At 50.3% G+C, this 14,999-nt stretch overlaps 4 protein-coding genes across 4 annotated transcripts; 3 read left to right on the top strand and 1 right to left on the bottom strand.

Moving 5' to 3' along the window:
* The first annotated feature begins 98 nt into the window (after positions 1-98).
* On the top strand, positions 99-2,253 carry LOC120947845 (CDP-diacylglycerol--inositol 3-phosphatidyltransferase). Its single transcript, XM_040363611.2, has 4 exons — positions 99-344; positions 426-560; positions 821-974; positions 1,046-2,253. The coding sequence occupies exons 1-4, from the start codon at positions 287-289 to the stop codon at positions 1,380-1,382; spliced, it is 684 nt and encodes a 227-aa protein (XP_040219545.1). The 5' UTR covers positions 99-286; the 3' UTR covers positions 1,383-2,253.
* Positions 2,254-2,305: 52 nt separating this feature from the next.
* On the bottom strand, positions 2,306-4,534 carry LOC120947843 (T-complex protein 1 subunit zeta). Its single transcript, XM_040363608.2, has 2 exons — positions 4,288-4,534; positions 2,306-4,071 (listed from the first exon to the last, which is right to left on the bottom strand). Exons 1-2 carry the CDS (start codon positions 4,422-4,424, stop codon positions 2,613-2,615), a joined length of 1,596 nt encoding a protein of 531 aa, XP_040219542.1. The 5' UTR covers positions 4,425-4,534; the 3' UTR covers positions 2,306-2,612.
* Positions 4,535-4,794: 260 nt separating this feature from the next.
* LOC120947844 (protein BCCIP homolog) lies at positions 4,795-6,137 on the top strand. The gene is made up of 3 exons (XM_040363609.2): positions 4,795-5,006; positions 5,098-5,224; positions 5,307-6,137. The coding sequence occupies exons 1-3, from the start codon at positions 4,887-4,889 to the stop codon at positions 5,963-5,965; spliced, it is 906 nt and encodes a 301-aa protein (XP_040219543.2). The 5' UTR covers positions 4,795-4,886; the 3' UTR covers positions 5,966-6,137.
* Positions 6,138-6,258: 121 nt separating this feature from the next.
* On the top strand, positions 6,259-14,292 carry LOC120949434 (putative aminopeptidase W07G4.4). Its single transcript, XM_040366738.2, has 4 exons — positions 6,259-6,399; positions 7,189-7,371; positions 12,534-13,908; positions 13,986-14,292. Exons 2-4 carry the CDS (start codon positions 7,358-7,360, stop codon positions 14,151-14,153), a joined length of 1,557 nt encoding a protein of 518 aa, XP_040222672.1. The 5' UTR covers positions 6,259-6,399; positions 7,189-7,357; the 3' UTR covers positions 14,154-14,292.
* The last annotated feature ends 707 nt before the right edge of the window (positions 14,293-14,999 follow it).

Here is a 14,999-nt window from a genome sequence, read left to right as displayed (position 1 = left end):
TGTCTCCTGGGCGCCGAACAACATCGTGCACAGTGGGATTCTAGCCGCCTACTGGCCATAACGTCCGAACAACAGTTCAGCTGTCAACAGAAAGTCACAAACATAAACATCGCACAATTCGCATCATCTTTTCCTCCCACAGCCGTACGCGAGTGCAGGTGGAAAATCTATCGCGCAGTTTTCATTGCGTGCGCGCCCCGTTGTTTGTGTAGGAAAAAACGGAACAAACTTTTGCATTTACTTATCGGTCGTGTCTCGGTTGCGAATCCTCGTCACCTTTTGCACAATGGAGGTCAAACAGCAGGAGCAGGAAAATATCTATCTGTTCGTGCCGAACATAATCGGTAAGGGGGTGGAAAATGTGTGATAAACTGTTTTGCGTCATCATCATTTGTGTTGCGATTTGTTTGTTTGTTTTGGCACAGGTTACGCACGGATCGTGCTGGCAATCGTTTCCTTCTACTACATGCCCACGGACTATGTAATTGCCAGCTGGTGCTACATCATCAGCGTACTGCTCGATGCACTCGACGGTCATGCGGCGCGGCATTTCAACCAGTGTAAGTATTCACGCCGTGCCATTCCACTGTGCCCCCCGGATTGGGTGGAAGAAAATCGATGCTCGATTGGGCCTCTTTTGTCCATCGCCATCATACCAGCACGGAGTATGCGTGCGAATTAAATGGTATTGCATAACGATTGGTGCGATTGGGCCGAATTATCTCCCCAGGGGATATCGGTAACGCGTGGCACGGTTTGATAGCGATAATTGTAATGCGCTTCCTACCTCTCTATCCCTCTCTTTCGTTCATACTTTTAGCCACAAAGTTCGGCGCCATGCTGGATCAGCTTACCGACCGGTGCGGCACATGCGGTCTGCTTGTAACGCTAAGCTACTTCTACCCGAAGTACATGTTCTGGTTCCAGCTTTCTATGGCGATCGATGTCGCGTGCCACTGGTTCTATCTGCACACGTAAGCGAAAATGCAATAACCGAAAAGAATAGCTGTGACTAATGATAATCAACCACCGCTCCTCCCTCCAGGACCGTGCTCCAGGGCAAGACGTCGCACAAGTTTATCGACATGTCCGGTAATCCGATTATGCGTGTCTACTACACCAACCGTACCGTGCTTGGCTTCATGTGTCTGTTCAACGAGCTGTTCTATGCGGCGCTGTACCTGCTGCACTTCACGCCCGGGCCGCTGCTGCTGGGCTTCTCCACGTTTAAACTGCTCGCCATCGTCTCGTTCCCGGTGGCCGTCGTCAAGACGGGCATCTCGGTGATTCACGGGTTCGTTGCCAGCTGCAACATTGGCGTAATTGATGTCGCGGAACGGGCGGCACAGCGCGAACGGGAAGCGAACAAGAAACCGCAATAAAGGGGGTGATGGTATCCCCCAAATGCGCTAAAGAATACGGGCTGTCCCCCCCTCTTTCTTTGAAGACGATGCGGAAATATTTTCCCAACTCTAAAAGTGAACGCAACGCTTGCCCCTCTCCCGGCGGACCCCGAGGTCGGGTGTTTCTAAGCGCTTTCACGTAAATCACTATGCCAAAGGACAACAACAAATGGAGAACAAACAAACAAAACAAGCATGATAATGTGTTTTAAAAACGAGTCTATTTAAGTGTTGTTAACTAATAATGTAGCTGAAATTGTGTAAAACCCCTCCACCATCTACTGTCCCGGTGTGTTCGGTAGTCGAACGAGAGAGGGATCAAACATTATGCACCTGACCATTATGCAATGTACTGCAAACAAATAAGAAGACGAAACAAAACACATACAAACGATACACAGCATGTGAGAATGAGTTGAATATTGTTGGAATGCAAGAAACCCCACGAGAAGAAAGGCAACCGATAATTAGTACTGCACATTCCACAGAAGCCTCCCGAGTCATAGAAAATGCTCTCCATATTTTGCTATCAGACTTACTCTCTTATCCAGATGTGTTGTGCAAGTGCACTACAAAGCTCCGGAAGGAAGCACGTTTAGTCAGTCGATTCAATCGTGTAGTTATTTGTTGCTTAACGTGTAGAATGAAGATATCATCAAGATCATTGTCATTTACAGGTATTGTATTGTCATTCGAAAAGGAGCTGATGTGGCTATAAAACAATTTAGGTTTGAGTAAATGTCTCCCAAATTGTGTAGAGAAGTAGTGATTCGAAAACATGTCATCGATGTGATTTGTAACTCCCTGACTTTCTCATGTGTCTAATAAATAAATAGCCTCTCTCTGTAAATGGTGGAAAAGCGGATACATTCTTCGAAAGAAAACTCCTGCAACAGTCTCTGTATGTAGTAGAAATAATTAAGCTGGTGCGTTTATTACTTGTATTGTGGGGGTGTAATTGTTCTGCGAATACAGTGGCCGCATCGCTGATGCTGTGTTAGTGGTGAGTGGGATTCGAAGTTCAACTGAACCGATCTCACCCTTGCGACGCTTAGAAATTAGTGTAAGATGAAAGTGTAAATGAAACGTTAAAGACGCAATGCGCGAAGGCTTAAACAATGCAATACAATACGCTGCTCGCGAATCCAAATGCTCTCTTTCTCTCTCTCTCGCTCTTCCTTTCTCTTTGCGGTGCATCACTCCCAACATTTAACCTTTCAGGCTACTCATGCCGGCACGCATAATCTCGTCCACAAGCAGTATGTTAACGGCAATGATGGTGGAGGAGTTGAGAATTTGCTTCTTCACGATGTAGTTGTCGAAAATGCCCAGATCGACCGGTTTCATCGGCTCGCCGGTAGAAAGATCCAGCCCGATCGGTTCCTCGTTCAGCAGACCCTCCTCCTGCAGCCGCACGATCGTGTCCTGGGCGTCGTACCCACTGTTCACGGCCAAAATCTTCGGCACCACCAGCATGGCGTCTGCGTACGCCTGAATCGCGAGGCGCGTCTTTCCCTTCACCGTCTTGGCGTACTCGCGCAGCTTGTTGTGCACGCGCACCTCGAACGCACCCGCTCCCGGCACCAGCTTCTTGTCCTCGACCGCATTGTTGATCGAGCGCAGCCCATCGCGGATCGCGTCCTTGATCTGGGCCAGCGTGTGCTTGTTCGGGCCCTTCATCAGAATCGTCACCGACAGCGGGTTCTTGCAGTCCTCCACGAACGTGTACTTGTTCTCGCCCAGCACGTGCTCGTACACCTGCCCGGCGAAGCCGAGGCACGATTCGTCCATGTTGTCGAACGAGTTCATCGCCATACCGCCACAGGCCAGCGCCAGACGCTCCATATTGCGGCGCTTGGCACGGCGCAGCGCCACGATGCCCTCCTTCGCCAGCATGTCCAGCGACATCGGATCGATGCCCTTCTGGTTGATCACGACGAACGTTTTGTCCGTACCGTCGCACACCTTGCGCTTCAGCTCGATCACCTTCTTCACCCGATCCTCGATGAACTCGCGCTCGGCCAGCACAAACTTTTCGCGCTCCTCCGCCGTCTTGTAGAAGAAGCCCGAGTTCACCTCCGACTTTTCGTACTCCATCGACACGTTGCACGTAAGAATGTACGCATTTTCCACGCGCTTCGGCATGTCCGGGTGGCGAGCACCGTGGTCCATCACGATACCCTTCACCAGCTGCGTGTCCGTGGCCGACTTGTGCTGCATCTCCATCAGCTCGACCATGTGCAGATCGACCGGCTTACCCTCCGTGCGGATGGCCAGCACCGCATCGACGCACACGTCCGTCAGCAGATCGGCCAGATCCGGGTGCACCTTGGTGCGGAGCGAGGTGCGCGCAATGTTGAGCAGATTTTCCCGGTTCACCTCAATCGGGTGGGCGATCTGTTCGAGAATGTCCAACGCCTGCAGCCGGGCCTGGTCGAACCCGTCCGCGATGATGCGCGGATGCAGCCCATCCGCGATGTACAGGTCGGCCTGCTTCAGCAGCTCGCCAATGATCAGCACGATCGAGGTGGTTCCGTCCCCGGTCACATCGTCCTGGGCCGTACTGGCACGGGCAATCAGCGATGCGGTCGGATGCTTGATCTGCATCTCGTGCAGCAGCACATTGCCATCCTTGGTGATTTTGATGTCACCGGCACCCGAAACCAGCCTGTGGGTGTGTGAGTGAGTGTGAAAGTGAGGTTAGAAAACGGGTCAGGTGAGTCAGATGGTAAAACGACCTATCGCGTCGACTGCAACGCATTGCATTGCCGAAATCTAATCTTTTCTTCATTTGGGAACAATTTTTCATGGAAAGTATCCCCGCAATCCCACGCTTATGAACTTTTGTCGAAATTTTGCGAACAGTTGTTCACTTCCTACTCACATTTTCATTGTTCCCTTCGGGCCGAGATTGGTCTTCATCACATCCTGAATGCCCTTCGCGGCGGTGATGTTGATGGCCAACGCCTGTGCCGCACGGGCAAACTCGGCCTTCGGATTTAGCAAGCTAATTGAGGCCATTTTTACACTGTGCTACTAGTTTTACAATGAAATTGTCTGTGCTCGAGATCGAACTTTGCTGCAGCGGCCCAGTCGGTGTTTCGAAGCAAAACTTGCTTTTCTTCTTCGCCTCTTCCCAACCAAACCAGCTGTCATTCGACCTGTCAGTCCAAGGGGTAGGAATTACGTTGCTGTTTTAATTTGTTGGTTTTCCAAAAATACAAGTTTAGAGTAAAAATGCAGTGTAAATGTGTTAAAACGGTAAAAAATGCTAAAATTGTATCCTTTTTGTATTTTCTACTCATACAAGAACATTTCCCAAACCCTTTCCAAGCTCTCCGACATACGCTATGAAGTATTCGACCCGGTCGCATTAAACACACATTTTTTTCTCCTGATTTGCCGGACTCGCACGCGTTCTCGTGCAACAATTGTAAATAAAGTGAGGTCGCAAACAGTTTCGTGAAGAAAAAAGCCGTAAAAATGACCAGCAAAAAGCTAAAAGTTGAGGCGGAAGATGAAGAGGAGCAGCGTATGGACGCGAAAAGCGGCAGCGATGAGTCGAGTGACGAAGAAAATGACGAAGCATACGAGGGGGATGAGGTAAGCTGCGGGCACACCGACGCAGCGGCGTGGTATCGCTCCTCGTGGGTGGCAGTAGGATGATGTTAAATGTTTTCCTTCTCCCCATTAGGGTATCACCGTTGATTTCGAGGGAAGAAATCCGATCGACCCCGATCTGGACGGCATCAAACAGCTGCTGGGACAGCTCTTCGTAAAGGCACACATCGACCTCACGGAGCTGGCCGGCGTTATTGTGGGTTAGTTCACAGCCTGGTCGGGCTTGTCGTTTCGACTCGACTGACGTTGTTGTTCTTTGCTTGCTCGTGCTATATATTGCAGCTCAAAACTATGTCGGCAGCGTGCTGAAGCAAGCGTACACCGATGCGGACGATGACGAGGAGGACGAGGACACGGACATGGGTGACCCGTGCCAGGTGGTGTTTGGCGTGACGACCATCATCAATCTGGCCAACAAACAGGAGCTGGCCTCCGTCCGGCAGCTGAAGAAGATGATCTTCGAAAAGGCGGAGAAGTACGCGACCGAGCTGGTGCAGCAGCAGTTCCACGATGCGCTCGAGGGCGGCTCCAAAACGACGGGATTACTGCTGAACGAGCGCTTCATCAACATTCCGGCCGCAGTCTGTGTGCCGATGTGTGAAAACCTCCTGTCCGAGATGGAGCGGGCCCGCACCAAGGGCATGCCATTCGCGTTCGACTACTATTTGATGTTCGTCAAATACTACCAGCAGGCGGCCGCCGGCGATAAGCCGGCCGAGGTGATCTACAGCAACGACGAGGAGGAATACTTTATCAAGGATTCGTGCGCCAGCTTCGACTATTCCGTGCAGAAGGAAACCACGACGGCGCTGGCGGGCCAGTGGCAGAAGAAGGACGAGGAGCTGCAACCATTCCGCAAGGTGCTGCTGATCGAAGCGAGCAAACTGCCCGGCATTGTGGCCACCATCAAGAATCTGGTAGCGTCCGTGGCGAACAAGTAGAGCTGTAGATCGAATAAGATTTCTATTTTTTTCAAAATATCCCTCCCTTTTTTAGTGTGAATGTGTGTTTAATCTTGTGCCGTAGCTTTGTGCTAACTGATAATGAAAAATAAACGAAAGTTCCTCGCCTCCAGAACGCTGGGGTTTGTACCGACTATTCGGTAAAATGAAGCGTTTTCCCTGTCTCGATTCGAAGCGTTTCTCTCTCTCCCCACTCGGTTGGTGTCTGCGCTCTCCACCCCTTTCTCCATGGTGATTCATCTCCGCACGAGCGGGGTTTGTTGTGGTTATTTGACACTTCGCAGAAAAACGCAATTCAGCACAAACTGTTTCCGTGCATGTTTCTTTTTTTATCGCGAGCAAAGTGATATTGGCCAAAAACGGCGGGAAACGCGGGCATAAAAAACATTGCCGGTGTTTAGCAAACCGACCAGGTATGTAGTGGAAGGTGTAAAAATAGTAATGTTATCGTATTTCCAGCCAAATAGATACGGTAGTTCTTAACCTCAAAGGCACCATCAAGCTGGGCCTGTGCAATGTTCGTTAACCCTTCGGTGACGAGCATTTGTGTTGTACAATGGAAAAGATCATTTTCCTGCATAATGTATCCTATGGTTTGGGTGTTTTAATAATTTGCATCAAAATGTATGAATTACGTCAGCGTGAACAAACGTACGTCACACAAGGCGCGACGTGATGATGCTCCACACACGCGGATGTGTGTGTGTGTGTGTGTGCACCCGGTATGACTAAGAAGCCGGTCGATCGTGATTTATAGAAGTTTTATCGTGCCCTAGAATATAGAAGTAAGTTGATCGTCGCACAGCGTCAATTGAATCACACCTGCGTTCGTGTTAAATTCGGTACATGCAACCAGATCGATTCCGTGCTCATGTGTGGCTTTGCTACGTGTTGTGTGCGTTCCGTGCACGCTACCCCGGATGAACCCGGGGCAGAAAAAGGGGCCATTGAAATTGATCGTGCGCGCAGCTCTTTGTGAACATTTGACCGTGCTGCATACACGCAAATCAAACGACGCCGTACACTAGTATAAGAAGCAGAGATGGCGGAGCACAATCATTTACACAGTGATACAAACGCAATCAAAACAGTTCTCCCTTCATTGGTGCTATCAATCTTTTGGACGGTTTTCATACAAGTGCGCGCATTATCTCACCTTGCTCCCCCATCGGGGAAACCATTCCCGGGCCTTCCATTCACAGATTAAAGACATCAAGTGTGGCTCTGGTTTGCAAACCTCTTCGGGACAGCTTTGGGGCGTGCGGACGACAGTTGAACGAAATCAGCCGCCGGAGCAACAGCAACAAGCTATCAGCAGACGGGAGCGAACCGTGCACGAGGAAACGATAGCAGCCCTGTGGCACAAGCACAATGGGCGTCGAAGGGTAAGTGATAAGCTAAGCTCAAGTGAAGATAGCTGCAGAAGCAGCACGCCTCTCAAGATCAACCGTGTGCGAATGAATACCTCCCGCTTGGAAACACAATTGACCTAAGGGAATAAAACAGCGTGCCCCCAGCCATACTCCAGAATCGGGCCGACATCGTTCTTGGCCGCATCCGGCGATCGGGTCGACTCCAGAACGAGCGATCAGCCAGACGCACACGTCTGCCATTTCGGCGAATCCAAACGCTCCGTTAGACGAAATGTAGTCATTAACGGGTTTCGCAGACGGTCAGCCGCTCATGATCATCATCATCTAGACGCACTACGCCTGCCTGGTACGTGAGATGCGTACGGAGTGCCAAACTGCCGACGGGAACACCGCCGAACGTAGCATGCCGCGAAAGAAGATGAAACCGAGCCTAGACATGCGGTTTCATCTACGGTTCCCATCCAGCTAGCTCCCACCAGTTGGGGAGAAGGTTTGAGGAGCACAATTTTTATTTCCCCAGAGAAGGTGGAAAACTCGCCCAGACTGGCTGGCCGCCGGCACCACCCATGCTTGGGGCCACGTGTTTGAATTGGTGCGTACAGCTGGTCGCGCGACGGCCAATGACCTTTCGGAGTGGTTTTTGGCCACGCAATGAGCGGTTTTTTTTCGGGTGTTGGTCTTACCATCGGTCCTTGGACTGGGAGAAGATGATTGATGGCGATTGCGGAGTAGACCATGATTGATAGTTAGAGATAGAGAGAGAGTGTGTGTGTGTGAGAGAGTGTGTGATAGAGAGAGTGTGTGTGTGTAAGGAGAAGACGGTACAAAATGCTGATATGTTCTGGCAATTAATCATGTAGATCACGTGATCCCGCAATGCGTGTCGAAAGCATTTCTCTTTGCCAAAAAGTGCCACAGCCCGCGATTGTAGCTCCAAGCGAACGATCCCATACAGACGGGTAGGCTCTTTTTGTTGCTCTTTCGCTATGGCTCGGTTCTAGTTCTATGCGAGTGAGCGTTGATAGCGTTCTAAAAATTAACGATTGCAGTTCTACGGTCGTAAATAGACCAATTCGCACATTCCTCATCTGAGAAGAGTTTAGCTTCGCGATGGCTCATGTGTGCCCTCCACCAAGTGTAACCAACTTACATGTCTGTGTCACTCAGAACATCATCATATTCAGCACGATCACTGCCTCTTTGTTCGCACTATCATCTACTTTCTTCGGCTTAATCAGAATTGAATCATAAGTGTAATGATTCATGTGATGCCTTTGTGTTTGCATTTAATTCATGCTCTCTTTACTGCGTTGCATTCAACCAACTCTTACGGGGTGGGGCAGTACTTCCACACTCACACAAAAGCAACCCTTGTTACGCTTTACTTTCTTGTAACACTTTGCCCTCACAAATTGGAGGCTTCTTTTTCAACACATTTTTTTCCTCGGTCGATAAAGCGGTTTGCGTTACTGTTGCGTGACGTGCACCGAAGGCGACGAACTTTCTGACGAAAGCAAAGCCACGAATTGTTTTCTCGTTGACCCACTTTTGTGGGTGATCTGCAGTGGCAGTGGCACTGGGATAGAATTTTACAAAGAAGACTAAAAGCAGCAGCACACTGCTGCAATGAGGTTAATTGGAGTGCAGCAAGGGAAGCGGTAATTTCGGGACATTTTAGTTGGCGGTGATCGTGATCGTTTTTTCTGCTTTTTGATCATGTTTAAAATGTGTTTTAAACGCTACAGCATGAATGTAACAGACATTTAAGAGATTTTTCTAGAACATTCTATTGCGACATTTAGGTGGATTCGGTTTAGTTGGGACCGCATTTCTTCGGCATTTCGCAGCAAAAAGCTAGCATGGGCGATCGTACACGCGTGACTTTTTTACAATACGCAAATGATACACGCGACTAGCACACGTTGTGACAGTTCAGGTGCGATGCAGAGCCTTACACTGCGACTCACGTGCAGCCTCACTCTCCCGCATCGCGTAGCGGCGAACACGCTGCCAAAGTGAAATGAATACAGTAAAATCATCAAATTTACCGTTAAGCTTTCCTCCTTCAAGAGGCGCTACCAACCCCCACTCCCATTCACCCAACCCAGTGTTAAAGTGTGACCGTTCTGAGTCGGACTGATCGGACCCCTCGCTCGCCACAAAGCCGTGTAAATGTGCATTTTGTGCTGGTGGCAGTCGGTACGGACGAGGGGGGTACGGTGGTCTAAGGGAGGAGGGGATGGTGGTTGCCCGGTTCGGATGGTGTATGAGTTTTATTATTATTTTTATTAGTGTTTGCTGTTGCGGCCGGCCCCGGGCCCGTAACGCGGAGGCCACGCGAGACGAGGGCACCAGCGGCACCGTGCAGGCCGGACGGTGGACGAGCAGAAGAAGATATTCCTAACCTAGTTTTCCGTTTCTCTCGTCATTCGCTCGTTTCGGGCTCGTTCGGATTGGATTGGCGCTCGCTGGTGGGGGAGAGAAGGTGTTGTTCGGTTCTGAGCAGGCCAACGGCGCAACGGGGTTTGGTGAGCTTTGCCATGGCAGTACTGCAAAGGTGAAGCTCAAAAGAAGGGACGCACGCTCGGTGTGTGTGTGTGTTTTTTTTGTATTCCTACAGCAAAGTACACCCGCGAGGTACAAGAGGTACACGGATGCCAGGACGATCGAGTGCGCACGGGACAGAACGAGATGCGGAAGCGTTGTCGTCGTCGTCTTCGTCTTCGTCTCGTGGTGGTGGCGGCGGCGGCGACGGCACATGGCTCGGGAATGGAGATTTCTCCCTCCCGTTGCTGCCACGGTTCCCAGCGACTCTTCGCGATCTTCGTGTTCTTCTTGATTCGTGGCGTGTTTTTGTCTTTTTTTTTCGTTAATCTGTAAAGACCACCATGAGCACCACTACTGCTGCTCAGGTGCTTCGGGAGCATCGCGCAATGCAACAAAAGCCAGCCTTCCCCCAACGTCTCACGTGGGGGGATACGTGATCGCGAGCGTGAGGGCGAGAGATCGAGAGATGGCTCGGTTTGTTCTTGCTGTTGTTTGTAACTAACCTTACCCCCAACACCACCACCACCTACGGTCGGTTTGGTGGGGAGTTTTAACGCGCTTCTTGCTTGCGTGATGCCTTTTTTCTCGCTTTTGTCTTTCGCTCGACTCCTTGAACTTCGAAGCGGTTGTCGTTGACCCAGATTCTGGGACAACTGTCGTCTGCTCCATTGTCGCACCGGGGATGCAAGTGGGTCGTAGGTAGGATGGCTTGATGGGTGGGTGTGGGCACTGCACAGTTACAATAGCGTAACGGCAACGAAAAACGGGAAGCGACAAAGCGCCTGGAATGAAGCAAAGATCTTCTGGAGAAGAATGTTGAGTAAGAAATGTTGTTGTGTAAAATGTTTATATTTTTACAAATATCGACAGTATCGGCCCTGTCCTGCCTTAGAACACGAATAGCAGTTACGGGAAAAGGATGACGAATTTGTTGCACTACTAGCAATGTGGGATTGGGCATTTTTTTCAATACGCATAAGGTAGTAAAAGCAACACAGTAAAGAACTATGCAAGAGTTAATTAAAAAAAAGGTTGCATCGAGCAAAAACATACAGAATTAACTTAAGTTGGATAACGAAAGCGTGCTTTTTGTTCGATTTGTCCAGTTTTAACTTCCTTTTTTTTAATACGAAGCCGTAATAAAGCTTATTGAAATAAAGATAAACCACTTTTTTAATTATCAATGCCACTATTTTGAATGACAGCGACTTAAAATTAAAGAACTTTTAACCATGTTTAACAGTAATAATTGAAATGATTCCATTTATTAAAAGTTTTTTTAAAATGTATGCTAGTGTTGCCTATGAAAAAGGGGTACTTAGGCGACATCCATCAATTACGTAACGCAAAATTTGCAAATCTTCAACCCCCTCCCACCCTAGTGTAACAAACTGTAACTTTGGAAGAACCTCCCCCCCCCCCTCCCCCAAATAACGTTACAGATGGACCCCACCTCCCTCAAACAGTTCAGATTTTTTGTAAGTCTTTATTTTTTTTTTGCTTTATTCTGGTATATTCACAATTTTTTAAGTTAACTAAAAATAAAAAAATACATTATACTTTATATACAGGGTTTCCTACGGTTTATTGGTCAGTTCCCATGATTTTTTGATCGTATCCCATAGATTTTTGGTTCGTTCCCATAATTTATTGGTATTTTCCGATTGGATATCAATACAATTGGACCAAACATCTGGGAAACGACCAAAAAATCGTGGGAACGCACCAACAATTGATGAGAACCAACCAATAAATCGTGGGAAAACCCTGCAAAGATATGTTGTCCCATGCAGCAATCAAATTCATAAAGATTCTGATAATCGGAACCTCAGCACGTACCAGCATTTTTGATCCGTTTTTCATCCAGCCATCTTCCTGGCCCGCCATAAATATGCCTATCTTTCCGGAAGTGTTTCTTTGGCTTTAGATGTTGTATCATCATCAAATTGATTATTTTATTTCACATAACGTGTCATGTCCTACAAAAATGGTAATGTTTGCAAGAGTTTCGGCTGCATTTTCGATGTATTGATAAAATTTCGTACAATGATCAACACTAACGAAAAAAACTGCAATCTTCGCAGTAACGGAATGCAATGTTCCTGCGACAATCCGGTGTTAAGTTAATCCGTCCGTCCGTCCGTGGTAATCAAATGACGGACTATTCGGCTGTGTAGTAGCGAGATCTTTTATAGACGCGGTTATGCCAGCGAAGGTCATGAAGTCATCAAGAAGAATCCTCGTTTTTTACTCATTTGTTACTCGAAATAAAAATTCAAACATTTTATTTTGCATTACGCAACAAAAGTTAAAATCCCCCTCTCTCCCATGTAAATTGTAACGTTCATGAAATGGTTAAACACTGCAAGGATAAGCTTTTCAGTCCTTCTCTGTGTATGCTACAGAGAACTGTCAAACTCAGTCTAGCTTGATTCGTGTTGAAAATCATGCTGAAGAAATTAAATATTATGATGATGGTAATGAAATGTCAGAGTGATGTGGATTAACGTCTTGCACGCGGTGAATAACAACGTTTGCATTCGAAACTGACTTGGAAACCCCTGTAAAAAACAGTTCAACCTAACAAGCAAACTCATACAATATTACCCAATTGCTTTCGTCCCCAGCTACCTTCCGTGCGAGATTGACCCGGTGGATAATCTGGAAGTTGCCCTTAATCGTGCCGCCCGCTGCGACACGCTGTGCGTGATCGATGATGCCAACCTCCATCCGGTGCTGGCCCGCGAAATTGAACAGCAGAAAACGTTCGACGCCGGTATCTGCTCCGAGGTGAGCTGTTTTCGCTGTACAGTTGGCAGCGAGCCGGTTCGCGTCGTGTACAGCCCCGTCGGCGAGCTGTCCGATTTCGATGACGTGCGCCGGTACGCGGAAGCTGCCGGTCAGGCGATGAGGCGCGCACTGAAGGCCGGCGCAAAGTTTCCGCTGCTGGTATTGCCCGCGCCCACCGAACGCTTCTCGGCCGCCCCACTGGTAGCACTGCTCGGTGCCCTGCACGAGCTGTACGTGCCGCTGCAGCTGCGCGAGGATGTGCCGGCGAAGCGCCAACGGTACGCGAAGATTGGCCTGCTGCATCCGGACGGTGCACAGCGCGGACAGGATCTGTTGCGCCAGGTGCAGTCGCTGGAGGCGGGTCGGTTTGTGGCGCGCGATATCGGCGGCGGCGATCCGGAGCGTATGGCACCGCCGCGCGTGGCCGAGTACGTGCTGCAGGCGTTCGCCGGCGGCCCGGTCAAGGTGACGGTCGTGGACGATCCGCGCGTGTTCGAGCGCGACTACCCGCTGTTCCAGGCGGTCAATCGGGCGGCGGGCACGGTCGAGCGGCACCGGGGCCGCATCGTCTTCCTCGAGTACCGGCCGCCGAAGCCGGCCCGCAAGACGGTGGTGCTGGTCGGCAAGGGCGTGACGTACGATACCGGCGGTGCCGACATCAAGGCGGGCGGTGTGATGGCGGGCATGAGCCGGGACAAGTGTGGTGCGGCCGCCGTGGCCGGCTTCATGAAGGTGGTCGAGCAGCGGCAACCGCAGGACGTGCACGCGATCGGTGTGCTCTGCATGGTGCGCAACTCGGTCGGCGAGGAGTGCTACGTGTCGGACGAAATGGTGACGTCGCGGGCCGGGGTGCGCGTCCGCGTCGGCAACACCGATGCCGAGGGTCGCATGGCCATGGCCGATGCGCTCTGCCAGATGAAGGAGCGCGTGCTGAGCGAGGGCCTGCCCGATCCGCACCTGTACACGGTCGCCACGCTGACGGGGCATGCGGTGCTGGCCGTCGGCAACAGTGCCATCGTGATGGACAACGGGCCGGCCCGTGCCGCGAACCATGGGCCCGAGCTGCAGCGGGCCGGTGAGGTGGTGGGCGATCCGTTCGAAATATCGGTGCTGCGCCGGGAGGACTTTGATTTCCACCGCGGCAAATGCTACGGCGAGGACGTGCTGCAGGCCAACAATCTCCCATCGAGCCGTACGCCCCGCGGTCATCAGGTAGGTGCTGCTAATGTGCCGGTCGGTGGGGGGAAATGTAATCGCTCTTTTATCACTCACTTTTTGCTTGCCAACAGGGCCCGGCGGCGTTCCTGATGCTGGCAACTGGGCTGGACAAATGTGGCCTCAGCTCGGCCCATCCGATCAAGTATTCACATCTGGACATTGCTGGCAGTGCCGGAGACGTTCCAGACACACCGACCGGATCGCCCATCCTGGCCCTGGCGCAGGCTCATCTGCAATAAAGCAATAAAGGGTTATTTTGCCCCTTGCCTCCTTCCCCAGTGTGAAGCCGGTGAGAATTGGATCTGGAATCGAATTTCCATTACGTTTAATGAAATAAAGATAAAGTCGCAATTTGCGCTTCGGTGATGGTTTATTAAATGGTTTAACGGTTCTTGTTCACTTTGGGGCTGCCAAGCTTGTGGTTTTCCCCACATCCCCTTGCCACCCATTGTTTGTTCTCACTGTTCCCACACTCGCATGGCCCGGTCAATATCCTCTGGGTTAACGCAAGCGTACAATGACCTGTTGAACTTTCACAAACAAGCTACAACTGGACCACCAAACCTCTCTGGCCATTCTGTGCGCTTTGCATCCCGCTTTCTGTTGCTTTCTCGCCCTGTGTTACACATTGCTCCGGATGACAATTTGCTCCATGCAGTGTGTCTCGACTCGCAACTAGTGATGTGCTCCTTGGAGCGCACCCACAACTTCGATCCGACTCCGGCTGTTGTTAGTCCAATAACGACTCCGGTAAAATCCGAACCACTAGTTCTGGGCGGAGTCGGAGTCGTCCGGAGTCCTTCGGAGTTCTCCGTAGTCGGAGTCATTCCGAGTCGTCTAGAGTCGATCGGAGTCAATCGGAAACGGAGTTGGCTGGAGTTAACAGTGAACAGTCCGGTGCGATGTGTTTGTAATCAGGCATTTCATTTCGTTGTGTTTTTTTTTCTTTCATTTTGCGCATGCACCTCGTGTACAGGTCTTTGTGCCGACTCCGACCGACTCTGGACGACTCTGGACGACTCCGACTTCAAACGATTCCGAACGACTCCGAACGACTCCGGATGACTCCGGACGACTCCGGATGA

This window comes from Anopheles coluzzii, chromosome 2, assembly GCF_943734685.1.
Source record: "Anopheles coluzzii chromosome 2, AcolN3, whole genome shotgun sequence".
NCBI classification, from domain to species: Eukaryota; Metazoa; Arthropoda; class Insecta; order Diptera; family Culicidae; genus Anopheles; species Anopheles coluzzii.
Note: the sequence above shows the minus strand (reverse complement) of the source record. Positions and strands in the feature narration are given on the sequence as shown.